General features: G+C 62.6%; 1 protein-coding gene across 1 annotated transcript in view; it reads right to left on the reverse strand.

The window, feature by feature from the left end:
- Positions 1–6,244: 6,244 nt before the first annotated feature.
- Positions 6,245–13,378, reverse strand: part of CELSR1 (cadherin EGF LAG seven-pass G-type receptor 1) — a gene marked incomplete at both ends in the record, with an annotated part of 147,250 nt that continues 140,116 nt past the window's right edge. Inside the window, 10 exons of the mRNA XM_082851040.1 lie at positions 6,245–6,269; positions 7,038–7,299; positions 7,538–7,768; positions 8,166–8,315; positions 8,578–8,681; positions 8,952–9,046; positions 9,412–9,537; positions 10,253–10,379; positions 11,734–11,813; positions 12,202–12,314. Of these exons, the coding sequence (XP_082707166.1) occupies positions 6,245–6,269; positions 7,038–7,299; positions 7,538–7,768; positions 8,166–8,315; positions 8,578–8,681; positions 8,952–9,046; positions 9,412–9,537; positions 10,253–10,379; positions 11,734–11,813; positions 12,202–12,314 (1,313 nt within the window). The remainder of the gene's footprint in view (positions 6,270–7,037; positions 7,300–7,537; positions 7,769–8,165; positions 8,316–8,577; positions 8,682–8,951; positions 9,047–9,411; positions 9,538–10,252; positions 10,380–11,733; positions 11,814–12,201; positions 12,315–13,378) is intronic.

Below are 13,378 nucleotides of genomic sequence, written 5' to 3' on the forward strand. Positions count from 1 at the left end.
CCACAACAGTGAGAGGCCCGCGTACCGCAAAAAAAAAAAAGACCCAATGGCTGCCACCACATCAGGGCTAGGGTTTCAACCTGTGCCCTTCGGGACACAAACACACACCATAGAGCACGTGCGTGTTTTGTGCAGCGCTGAGTGGCAGATGAGAGCACCTTTGGAGCTGGCTTTGGCCGGGGGCATCGTGGGTGGCCGTCGTCCTGCCGTGGGCAGTTGAAAGGCCCCCTGGGGAGCCACCGCAGGACTTGGAGGTGGGAGGTTTGGAGACGCTCCACCAGGCCTTCCCTGGGGCGCGGTCAGGTGGGGGTTGGCTCTTCCTCGAAGGGCACACTTCTGCGTGCCCCAGTGCCTCCAGCTTCCCTGCCTTGGCGCGGGTTAGTGCCCTGTCCCGGCTCCCGGTGGGCCCCAGGGTCCCTGGTGCTCTGCTCAGGGGCCCAGCCACCTGCTCCGGTGCCAGGATGGACGAGCCTCAGGCTCTCCCTCTCACTGACCTCAGACTCAGCCCTTGCTTGTGCTCCAAGCCAGGCTCCTGTGGAGGCTAGAAGTGTGGCTCCCGTCTCCTGTGGGTTAGAAGGTTCTAGAGCAGAGGCAGTGCGGCATGTTCTTCCAGGTGCTATGCTGATGGGGAGCAACTCGGGGGGGGTCACGTGGCCCCCCAAGGCTCAGAAGCCCCTTGTGCTGAGGGGCAGAGCTGCAGGGCCAGCCCTGGGTCAAGTCACGCAGGACGGAGCTCCTGCCCCCAGGAAGGTCACACAAGGGAGGGGCTTGAAGTGGGTGACGGGCACCTGGGCTCCAGAATGTGCAGGGCCTGCGGCCACAGTGAGGACAGGGCTTCCTTCTGGACAGGAGGGGAGGCCTGGAGAGGGTTTTGAGCAAAGGATCTCTCTGGCTGGTGTGAGGTACAGATGGGAGGGGACAGGAGAGGACCAGGTGGGTTGTGGAGGTTTGGACGAGAAGGGGGTCCAAGATGCCCTTGGTTCTCTAGCGGGTCGAGATGGACCATTCTCGAGCACTGAGTGGTCGCCCTCCTGCACAGCCAGGCTCTGCCACCTGGGGCCGAGGGAGGAGGACGGGAGTCCGGGAACGGACACCACGCTTGGGACTTGCCCCGGGTCTGCGCAGGGGCTGCCGCCTGCCGGGGGGACCAGCCTCAAGCCTGGCACTGCGGCCCTGCCGGCCTGGGGCAGGGGCACGCGGTGGGCTGGGCCCTACAGCCAGCTGAGTGTGACCCTGCGTCAGGGTGACCGAGAGCTGCGCCCACCGCTCCCCCCAACCCCGGCTCAGCAGTGCCCAGTCCTTCGGCGGCACAGATGCCCACTCTGCGGTGGGGGCCGGTGGGGGCCGGTGAGGGCCGGTGAGGGGCAGGGGGCTGGATCTGGGCTGTGACCCGGGAAGTGGGCAAGCCCTGTGGGGAGGAGGACACAGCTCTGTAGGGACTGAGGGTCCCGGCCCCGCCCTGCCCTGGGGCACTCAGCGTCCTCCCTCCAGGCAGAGCTGGAGCCCCTCCCATTCCCCCTCCTCCTGTTTCTGGGCACCCCCCTGGCTCCCTCCTAGCCAAGGCCCCACCCAGCAGGGCGCGTCCCCAGGGCGGGGCGTGGGCTGGAGCAGACATGCAGGCACTTCCCACCCCCGCCAAGGGGCTTCCAAGACCGTCTCTGTGATCCAGATGAAGACGTAGGCCCTGTAGGCTGGAGGTGGAGGGCTGGGCGGCTGCTCCAGCGGGGCTGGCCCAGGGAGGTGTTGCCCTGACCCAGCCGGGAGGCTGACCACAGCCCGGCAGGTGCTTTCCACGTCGTGCTGGGCAGAGGGGACCGGACGGGACAGCAGTGCCCCTGGGGACACCCAGCCCAGCATGGAAGCCGGGGCTGAGACACCGCCTTTGTTCTGCCAGCTCCCAGGGCAGTGTGGAGCCTCCCTGGACTCAGGTTTCCCGGGACCCACTGCCCTGGGTCTGGGGCTCTTGCGCGGAACCGAGGGCTGAGCTGTGGCCCCGTCTGGGGAGCCGCCCCAGTGGGAGGAGGGGCGGGTGGAGGCAGTCGGCATGGACACAAGCCAGCAGAGCGGAGCCCGCCCTTCTGGCCTCTGGACGGCTCTTCGCGTCCTGCCAGCCCGACGCCAGGCCTCCAGCCAGGTTGGCCAGTGGAGGCGGGAGGAGGGAGCACAAGCCTGCCGCTGCCCCTGGTCACCAGGCCTCACCTGGGCTGCGCCCACGGCAGCCTCCGGGCTGCAGTACCGCCTTCTCTCTGGGGGCACAGCTGAGCGACTCTGGGAGGCCTCTGGGCAATGCCTCAGAGACTCAGGTGTAGCTGTTGGCCAGGGCACACCACTGGGCCTCTCCCAGACTCCAGGGCTGCACTTCCAGGTGGGGAGTGCAGAGGGGCTGGGGTTGGCGTCAACCCCTGGGGCCTGTCTTCTGCCCACATTCCCGGGCTCCAGCTGCCTTGGTTGCCCATTTCCCGGGAAGCCTTCGCAAGCCCCGGACCTCCCTGCACCCCCAGTGTCTACAGGGAGGGAGCCTGGAGTGAGGCTACAGCCGCGATGTGAGGGAGCGCTTACTCTTACAGCTGGGACGGGGGAGGCTTGGACGTTTTTGTGGCCTGGACGGCATTCAGAGGTTCAGCGTTCACGTCTGTGTTTCTGTCTCGATCCCGCGGGTCCCGGAGTGGCCTTGGCTAGGTTGGTATGGAGTGCAATTATTTATGTCCACGGGAGGCCGCCGAGGCCCAGCGGACGCACCTGCTCCCTTCAGCGGGGGGCTGCTCTCCTCACATGTGTCCCCCGCCTTAAGCAGCACTTCTGGCTTGAGGTGGTGGTATTCTATCACGTCCATGACCAGGCGCTCTTGGCAGGTGAATGTTAGCGGGGGCAGGGGAGGGGGCAGAACCTGAGAGTGGCCTTTGGGGGTGGGGCGTTCATGGGCGGTTTTCCTCTTTTTTTCTCCCAGGCTTGACCTAAGCGTGGCCCCAACCTCTGGAGCTGTGTGGCCAGCGCTGGGGCAAGGACTCCAAGAGAGGCCTGGGAAGGGGGAGCCCTGCGGGCTGAGGAGTGTGTGGGAGCCCCTCCCACTGTCTTCTCTTTGCTCCTGCTGATTCTCCCCAAAGGTAGCCCCAGGTGGGTGGAAGTGAGGCAGTGCAGGCAGCTAGACCCCTGGAAGAAACCCATCTTTTTGCATAGAGGAACCAAGAAAAGGGGTGCCAGGGGCAACAGCGTGTGAGGCAAAATCCCAGAGAGGAGGCGGCGCTGGCGGAGTGGACCCCTCGCTTTCCGCATATGCTGACAGGCACTGGCTCACCCTGAGCTGGAACAGACCCAAAGCAGCATACGAAAGGCTCTGAGGGCAGAACGGACATAAACCAGCCCAAGTCCTAGACTGACTGAGTGGCAGGTGTACAGAGTGGACCCAAGGCAGCACAGCGAAGTCACAGCCACAGAAGGAGACAGAACTTGTGGTCTGAACCTAATGGGGTTGGCCGCCTTCTAAAACAAACAACTGACATCTGCCAGCACATTTTAACAGGTCCCTGAGGCTCATGACGTAACATTCAAAAATGTCAATCAAGGATTCAGTTTGAAATTAGCTAACACACAAGGAACCAGGAAACACAGAGAGAAAAGAAGACAGATTTGCGGCCCCAAGATGACCCAGATGCCAAATTACCAGAGAATTTAAAGCTCCTGTTATCATCATGCTCTGTGAGGTAAACACGAAATTCACAGAAAACTCGAAGTCTTCAGTAGAGAAATAAAATTAATAAAAAGGAACCAAATGGAAATTTTAGAACTTAAAATTACAGTATTTAAAAAAAAAAAAATCACTGGACAGGCTCAACAGCAGAATGGAGATGATAGAGGAAAGAATCAGTGAACCTGAAAGTTGATCACTAGAAATGATCTAACCTGAAGAACAGAGAGAAAAAAAGAGTGAAAACAGATTAACAAAGCCTCAGGAACCAGTTGTGTTCACTGGCGTCCCAGAAGGACAGGAGAGATTGGTGCAGGAAAAAATTTTGAAGTGCGAGGTGCAAGAGTCTGGATGAGCAGGAAATGGATAGAAGGTTCCAGAATGGGTCCTGCTCCCCGGGCTTGTCGGCATCCTGTACATGGTCCCTTTTCCAGGGCTGCCTTAGGAAGGGGCGGCAACAGGGATGCAGGAGTGGGGGGGAAAACCAGACAGCAAAAGTACAAATTCAAAAAAATCTTAATTTATTGTAGACTCTTTCCTCATTTGTGTTGCAATTCCAGTGTTCTGAACATTAATAAATACACATTTGTTTAAAAAAACCTCCAGTGTCTTATCTCTCATAAAGTCTTAAGTCACAAAAATAGGTTTACATTTTTCCTGTCTTAATAAAACTGACAGTTGTTTTTTTGGTTAACAGTTCTGATCAAATGAAAAAACTAAATACATCTCAAGGGACAAAGTCCAGTTGCAGAAGACTATGGGACAATACGAAAGTGAAGTGTTCAGACTAAAAAATATTTCCACTTTTTTTTTTTACTTAGAAAATGTCTCCTTAATGGTAAACATTTGAAGGTACTATTCTTTCGTATCTTGAAAAGGCCACTTCCCTGCTAAGGCACATTTATAATTCATTCAAGTGTGAGGGCTTTGGGGTCTCATTTCATTTCTGTATGAAGCCTGTGGTCTTAGACCTGAGTATCAGGTATGTTTTCCTCTCAGCCACTAACAATACTCGCATTTTCATCAAAATAATACAGTATGGACATCTTTGCACTTTACTTGATTTTCATCATATTTTATGGTTTCTCGTATTTGGAGGCAGCTGTGCTGACCATTTATTTGGGCATCCGACTGAGGAACAAAAGAAACACTGAAATAAGACGTGTCTGAGTAATTCTGGGCCCCGTTCCACAGCCCCTCAGGCCACGCTGTGCCGACTGCCCACAGAGGGAGTCACAGCCGGTCCTTGGTGTGAGTTTCCAAAAAACAGCTTGGTAACTATTGAACAGTGTGCTGAGGCTTTGTCCCTTCTCACAATTGGCCATTTGAAGCAAAATGAAGTAATTGGTCAGACTCTGGGGGTGAGACCCCCGCCTGCCTGGAGCTCCTCGGACTCTAAAAGAGCTAGAAAATTGGCAGGAAGGAATGTGACATCCTGGAAGACCTCATACCTCCGTCTGAATCAGGAACGTGTGAACATTTTACAGTCCCGCCGAGAACAGGAGCAGAGGAACAAAGGAATTCCCCACCTGCAGTACCGCTGACCGGGAAGGGGGCCAGGGAGGCCCCGCGGGGCTCAGAGTGGGGCCCACCCCAGCGAAGGGGGCAAGGGATGACCAGTGTGTCGGTCGCGGCCGCGTGCACTTGCATCCCACACTCACTCAGCAGAGCTCCTGGTCCAGCCCCAGATGGCCCTGTCTCGGAGCCACACCCGTCCAGGCAGATGGGAGCTGAGGGCAAGCATCGCAAATGCAAATGTGCTGCACATCCAGGCGGCCACGTGTGATGCCCACGGACTCCTGCCTCTGGGCTGGAAGCAGAACCGGAACCTCTGTCCAGCAGCAGTCCCTACACACTACCCGCCTCTGCTTTGCTGGGACACCAGTTGCTGGATGCGTGCCAGACTCCAGGCTGGCTGTGCAATCTTCCTGACGTCAGAAAGAGGGAGAGATCATCCCACGGATCTCCCAGTATGGACAGAGTCAGTACAACTGCGAAATATACAGAGGTTTTTGCCTTTTCAAAGTTCCATACAAATATACAGAAGTATCTACACCTTTGCAACAAAGGAAAGCGATCTGCTTTAAGACAAGGGCTGCCTTTGCAGAGGGCTGTGGAGCTGCTGGCCCCGGGCCTGCACTGCAGGGAGCTGCCTGCGGCCCTGAGTCCTGGCCAGCCGGCCCAGCGGCTCCTCTCAAGGCCAGCTCTCCTGCTGGGCCCTGTCCCGGCCAGGCCAGCGCACGGTTTTGGCTCTGTCCGCAGTCCGAGGGTTGAGCTGTGCCGGCCCGGGAGTCCACGCCTCCCGTGCCTGTGGCCTTTGGCACTTGTCACGGGTCTAAGGGGCCCTGAGCCTCTGGGGCAGCTCAGCGCTTTGTGTCTGGACCTTCAGTCATGCCAGTCACGGGGCTACCACTGCAGCCCCATGGGGCCCCCGCCACCAGGGCCTGCTTCACTGACAGGGCAGGGAACCCCCCCGGGCTCCAAGGTCCAGGAGCACGACGACACAGCACAGAGGCCTGGGCGGAGGTGATGGGCTTGTCTTCATGGTTTCCTGATGGTTCAAAGTGAAGTTTCGTTACTGCCTCTGTGCGTGGGAAGAAGCCGTCAGGCAGGCGGAGGGTCAGCGAGGACGGCCCCTGCCCCCCGTGAAGCCAGCAGCTGGGCTGGGTCCGAGGTTGTGCAGGGGCAGACCCCCACTCAGGGGGCATGGGGCAGAACCCCCCCACTCGGGACGGGGTGCCCGGAGGCTCCACGGAGGGCAAGCTCATGTGTGGACACAGCGACAACTGGCAGGCAGGGGAGGGGACAATCAACCTGTACCCCCGACGGCCAGGGCCACCCGGAGACCCAGGCCCATCTGAGCGTCCTCCCCAGGGCTGGCCTCGGACGGCGCCCAGAGCACCAAGGCTAGCAAGCCGAGTCAGTCTCTAAGTTCTAGGAAGGTCGTTCTAGAAGACCCGGCTCCCATTCTCCCCACCTCCCTGGGACGTCTGGAGCGGGATCCCAGCTCCGCGACTCTGCGGCCAGGCGCCCCCACCCCCACCCCGCCCCAGCCTCAGTCTCCTTAACCACAAAATGGGGCAGTAATGACCCTGGGCCAAGGAAACTGCTCATAAAACGTTTGGTCCCACATGGTCTCAAGTCCTAGAGCTTTAGGGCTGGACGGGACACAGGGCCTTGACGGGCGTCTGCTGCACCTCCGGCCTCCTGATCCCAAGCAGGGGCCCTCTCCCGGGTGGAAGCCCACCGCAGCCCCCGGGCCTCTGCCTGGGCACGCCTCTGTGCTCGGGGCCTGTCCTCCAGACGGGGGACCACCCCCGCCGTCCCTCCCGCCACGGCCCAGGCTACTCACTCGGAGCCGGAGCCGTGGGCCTGGGCGCTCCCGGCCCACACGTTCATGGCCACCCCGTTGAGGTGCTCGCGCCCTGGCTCCCGGTGCAGCGTCTTGGCGGGGACGGCGCTGTCGGGGGCGCGGACACCGTCGCTGGAGGCCAGGGAGGACGGCCGCGAGGACGCGGGGCTCTGCTCACGCTCGGCCAACTTCTCTCGCAGCCGCGACTTCAGCATCTTCTCCGTCAGCGGCGGCGGGTAGGTGACTTTGTTTTTCAAGATGCCTGCGGGGGGGGCGTCGGGGGGATCGAGAAGGTCACGATCAGGCTGCCTCTGCTGGATGCAGTGGACTCGGGGAGGGACTGTCATGCAGAGCTGAGCTCTCGGCCACTCCTCTCCCCCTCGGGTCTCACCCCTGCCCCGCTGGGCACCACCCCCATGCCCCACGGACCCCACCCCCGAACCCCGTGCCTGGGCCTGCCTCCCCCAGGACCAGCTCCAGGGACAGTGGGCCCTCAGCACCTTTTCTCTGCTCGGGGAGCTGGCTGGGCGGTGCGGCCGCGGGCCTGGGGTCCCCACTCTCCCGGGCCGGGATGCGCTCGCTGCAGTGGTTGCCCTGCTCGTCCAGGTGCAGCTCCACGCTGACCTTGGTCTCCACCTTCAGGCGGGGCTGCTCGACCGGCCCCTCACTGTCGCTCCCGGCCAGGCTCTCATCAGGCCAGCCGGCTGGGACGTGGTTGGCCACAGAGTCCACTGAGGCACAAGATGGACCCTCAACATGCAGGGCGGCTGCCTGCTCGGCTCAGCGGGGGCGTGTCCCCAGTGGTGCTGACCCACGGTCCCCGACCCGCAGGCCTGGCAGGGCCGCGCCATCCAGGTGGGGACACCGAGGCTGAGAGGGAAGGTCCTGGGGTGGGATCCCAGCCTCAAGCCCCGCCCCCCATCCCCACACCCGGGAGTGTTGTGCTCCCTGCAGCAGTGGGGTTAGCTTCACGCAGTCCTGGCCGTGAGGATCCCACAGAGACGCCCGAGACGTCACCTGTGCTCTGCGGACGGTGAGCTGGGGGCTGTCCTTCCTGCCGCCGCAGCCCCGTCCCAGGGGCAGGCGGCCACGGCTGAGGGCCGCTCTGCAGCCAGCGGGCTCACTTACCTTTGGGGGTGCTGTGCACGGGGCCCTGGGCCGGGTCCCATCTGTCCTCAGCCGCGACCCCGTCGTCCTCGCTGTCGGAGGAGCGTGAGGAAGCGTAAGAGCTGCTCTGCTCATCCAGGGACAGCTCGCTGTCCGAGTCCGAGTCGTGGCCTGCAGGGCAGGTGGGAGGGACAGGGCTCAGGTGGGGGGCGGGGTGCTTCCTGCAGACTGGAGCCACCTGGGCCCGGGCACGGGAGGGCACTGGGTGCCCGCTGACCCTCCCAGTGTACGGTGGCCACCTCTTCAAGGCTGTACGTTCTCCGGTGACTGAGGGGCCCACGGGGCAGCCGAGAGCCAGCAGGAAGCTCTCGCCATGACCCCCGGGAGGGAGACGCGCAGGCTGACGGGAGACCGCGCCCCAGGGGACACGTACCATGGGGCTTCTTGGTGCTCCTGGGTACAAAGGACGCGTCTGGCTCCCCGTGGCCGCCCCGCGCCGGCCCAGAGGACACGCTGAGCTTCTGGCCCCCTTTGTCCCTGGAGAGAGTAGAGGTGAGTGGGCTCAGCATTGTTGCTCTGGGGGATGCATGACCGGCCCCCCGCCATCACCCAGCGCCTTCTGCGTGTGCCAGGGCAGCCACACTGGGCTCTGGAAGGTTCTCTGCCACGAGACTCCCGGAGCACACGGATAAACACACGTGGACTCAAACAGCAGGGCACATAGCTCGGGGCGGAGGCGGCAAGGCCCACGTTTGCTCGGAGAGCTTCCCCCCCACGGCCACAGCAGGGGCGCCGGCCCAGCCTGACCTGATGGTGCTGTCCAGCGAGGCGGTGGACTCGCCCAGGGCCGTGCGGAACACGTCGGGCTCCTCGCCGTACGTGTTGTTGCAGTTGAGGGAGCGCTGGGGGAAGGGGGCTGGTTACCGGCTGAGCAGAGGCCACCAGGGCGCAGAGGGTGGCTCGGTCCCCACCACAAGCCCCCGTGCAGCACCCTGACCGTGCCCCTGCTGGGAACAGGGCACAGCGGCCCGGTGGCAGCTCCCACCGGCCCTGCTTCTAGACAGGATCCCCGCCGGCCATGGCGGGGGAAGAGGCTGTGAGCTGGACAGACCCCACCCCGTCGACTCGGCTCGTCCCGGAGCTGCAGGGAAGGCTGGATGCCACACTCCGGGGACAGATCTGTGATGCCCCCTTTTGTGGGGGACGCGAGACCAAGGGGCTGTGTCTGATGCTGGTCCAGGCCCTGGCGTCCCCGGGAGCCTCCTACCGTCAGCAGGGTGGCCCTCGTGGTGGCTGAGTCGTCGGGGTACGGCTTCTTCCCGGCGAGCACACCCTTCAGGTGTTTCCGGACCTCTCTGTTGAACACGCAGTGGAGCAAGAGGACCGCGAGGCCCTGCAGAGGAGGGGGCAGGTCAGCGCCGGGCTTGGCCCCCGTAGAGAAGCCAGGGCCCTGCCGCTGCCTCACCGCCCACCTGCCTGCCCGGAGGATGCACGGAGCATAGCTCAGCCACGTGGAGCTGACGGTGCCCAGGGCCGCTGCGGCCGCAGACGCCCACCATGGCCCACGCCTGGCCTCCCTGCCCCGGGGGCTTCCAATTTCTCCAGGTCGGGGGCCTGGTCAGGGCAGCCCGCACGCCCAGTGCCTGGAGGACCCCCTCCCAGGCCCCAGCCCCCGGGCCATCTGGGTCCCCAATGTTGCATCATTAATCAGGGTCCACGGTGTGGACAGTAAGTGGCCAGCATCCTCCTGGGGACACAGTGGGATTTATGCTGGCCGGGGAGGGGGTGAGCAGAGAACTGCGTCCTGACAGATACACAGGAGGCCACGGAATGGGGGTCCCTGGGAGGGCTCGGGGCAGAGCTGCCTTTGGAGCAACAGGCGCCTTTTTTTCGGTGGCAGGACCACGAGGCTTCACCATAACCCCTAACAAACTGCACCGACACCGGAAGGACAGCCACGGTGCAGCCCCGTGTGTCCAGAGAGCGAGAACACAGCCCGGACGCCAGGTCAAGGATCTCCCCGGGGACCCTCTCGGGGCCACTCGGGGTTGGGGCATTTCAGACAGGTGACCCCTGGGCCCCGCCAGGTCGCTCTGACAGCCACCCACCTGTAAGCAGCCGAAGACGGCAAAGAGGTAGCGGAAGGTGAGCGCGTCGCTGTTCACGGCCAGCAGCCCCAGAAGCCAGGTGGCGCTGATGAGCAGCAGCAGGAAGAAGGCCGTCCTCGCGAGGGAACTGCGGGGGCGGGACAGGGGCGCGCTGCAGCGTCCCCCCACCCTCTTTCCTTCCCACACCCTTTCAAAGCACCTACCATGAGGCAGCCCCTGGCTCACACAGGGGAAAAGACAGCTTAGTGGGGAGCAGTTAAAAAGCAACCAGGTAAGTAGGAAACTAGGAGCCAAGGCTGGTACGCGGGCTGCACCCACAGCGACTCCGGGAGGCCTGGTGCACGGCCCGGAAGGTACGTGGACCCGGAGGAGGTGCGTGGCGAGAAGGTGTCAGGCCCGCCGTGCAGGCTCCTAGCAAGGGCTTCCTGCTCTCTGCCTCGGTCTCCCCAGCCGAAGGGGAACGGACGGTGACGTGCATCCCTGGTGGGGTCGTGGGGTGCTGGAGGGAACTGCGTGTGCTAACGTGAGGCAAGGGCTGGGAAAGATAGGTCTGGGGCGGGGAGGAAGCGGACGACGGTGGAGCAGGCTGGACCGCGACTCCGTGTCCCCTGCCCGCGGTCTCTGCTCCTTCGTGGCCTTTTCAGACTCTGCTCTCCCGTGGGCCGGGTGGACCGGCACCTTCTGCGGCCCCTCAGCCCCTCCTCACACATCCTCCCTTCCCTGGCCCCCCAGCTCGGGCCACCCGGCCCGGTGGACACCCTTGTCCTCCCCTCCCCTGACCCTCTCGTGGCTTGAGCTCTCCCGAAGCTGCCCTGCCTGCCTCCCGCAAGGCTTTTCTGTGGGTCCCCTGCTCTCTCCCAACCTGAAAACATGGGAGGCTCCCTCTCTGTTGGGCCCCATCCTCCCGCGCTGCACCCTCTCGCTGGGCGAGCTCCTCCACTCCCGTGGTGTTGGCATCACTGTCACCACCAACCCAGAAAGTTCCATCCCCCACTCCCACCCTGTCTGACTCCAGGGAGTGTCCAGGCGCCCTGGCACCTCCCCGCACCCGGCTGTCACCATCCCCCTCCTCCTGCCGGTCCAGGCGAGGACACCCAGGCGTCACTGCTACCCCCTCTCCCCTCAGTGACTCCACCACAAACCCCGTGGGTCCTACATCCTAAACGTCTCTCCCTCCCTGGTCCAGGCTGCCACCCCGGCCGGCCACCTGCCCCAGTCCCCCTGTGGTCAGCCTCCCTCGCTTTCCTCCACGATGTCCAGCTCTCCCCCGAGAGATCCAGACTCCGCTCGGCACAGCCCAGACACGTCCAGACACGGCTGGCCTCTCCCCACTGCGGCCTGTTGATTCCCCACTGACGTGGCTGCCATGACGCCCTGGACGGGCCCGGTGACGGGCACTTTCATGGGGACAGGCAGGGGTGTCGGGTGGAGCTGGCCCCACGTCAGGTCCCACCCACTGGCCGGGTTAGGCAACAACTTACACGACCCGTTTTCTCTCATAATAATGGCGCTTCCTTTGGCAGGAGACCTTTGCAGACAGGACAAAAATGACTGTGTTGACCTGAAAACAAACCAAACAGAGAAACCCGAAGTCCAGTGGCCGCTCCATTGTACTGTCACTAGAGACCTTCAAAAGCCAAAGGCTTCTGAGGGTCTTCAGCCCACATCTCGGGAGGTGCCTCTGGGACGAGGCCTCAGAGCCCAGGAGCCCACTGGAGCTGGACGCTGACCAGCGTCACAGTGGACGCGGACCTGGACCAGATCCCAGCACCCACAGGTCTGAGGACAAGGCTTTATCACTGTGAGGTCAGCCCTTCCTGTCTGCCCAGATGCTCAGCGGAGCTGGTAACCCATCGGCCCCAAACACCCTTCAAGCCAGCGTACCCAAGGGGCACCCGCCCTCCCACGACCCTGATAATCAGGGGTTCTGAGAAGCCCCCGGCACTCACGACGATCACGGTTCCGATGGGCCCCGCAAAGCTCCAGATCAGGGTGTCACGAAGGGACAGCCAGCAGAAGTCTGGGTTTCCGTAGCCCTGGGGGTCCAGGCCCACCGCAAGTCCTGGACAACAGGGAGGAGAAGAGTGAGGGCCACCCCGATGGGGGGGTGGCCACAACAGGGTGTTCCCAGACCCCAGGCAGGACCCGGGGCCCCCGGCATGGCGCTCAGAGGGTAGGGCGGGGAACCCGAGATAAACAGCCGGGAAATGACAAAGGCCCAGGTCCCCTCCCAGCAAAGGCCCTCAGTGCCGGTCACAGGCCCACCATGGCCACCACCTGCTCGCGGATTCACCCCAGAGGTGGGGAGCCCACCTGGGCCAGGGCTGCTGACGGAGGTGGGAGAGAGACAGAAGACGGAGGTGATGGGACCCGCCAGGACCAGCCACGAAGCACGATGGGGATGCCCTGATTGCTGGGCCACACGGAAGCCAGGACATGGCCATGGACCACAGGTACAAGGACCTGAGGGCAGGCACATGCCACACACGCCACACTCATGTGCGTGCACAGAGCACACACGCCACACACACACATATACGCACATGCACATACCCCAGGAAGGGCTCACCACTCCAAGGTGCTAGGCAAATGAGGAGTTTCCTATGTTATCTAAGCCACAGCCATGGTTTCTAACCATGTCACAAGCTAGAGCAGGACTTGCCCTTACAGAACCGTCAAGGTGAAGTCTGGAGTGGCTTCTCCAACACAGACCTTGCTTAGGACAAAGAAGCAGCCCACTCCGCGCCGTGGCCTCCCCGGACCTGGCCTGGACTGTTCCACAGGCCACACTCCCTTGCTTAAGCCCTAAAGGATCAAGTCTCCCCACCGACTGCTCAAAACCCTGCAATGGCGTCCCACTGCCCTCAGGAGACGGACACGGGTATTTCCGCAGCCTCCTAGGCCCTTTGTGGCGTGGCCACGGCCACACTCCAGACCACGTGGCACCCCCCACTCCGCCCCAGCCCAGCCTCAGGTCAGTCCCCAACCAGCCTTCCTCCACTCAGGTCTTGCACATGCGGAGCCCTGAAGGCACACCCCCCAGCACAGCAGCCTGGTTCCTGCGAGCCCTCCAGTGTAAAGAGTGCTTCCTCCAGGAAGCCTTCCCGGCCTGCCCCCTACCCCACC

This window comes from Leucopleurus acutus, assembly GCF_964270905.1.
Source record: "Leucopleurus acutus genome assembly, chromosome: 11".
In the NCBI taxonomy this organism is placed as follows: Eukaryota; Metazoa; Chordata; class Mammalia; order Artiodactyla; family Delphinidae; genus Leucopleurus; species Leucopleurus acutus.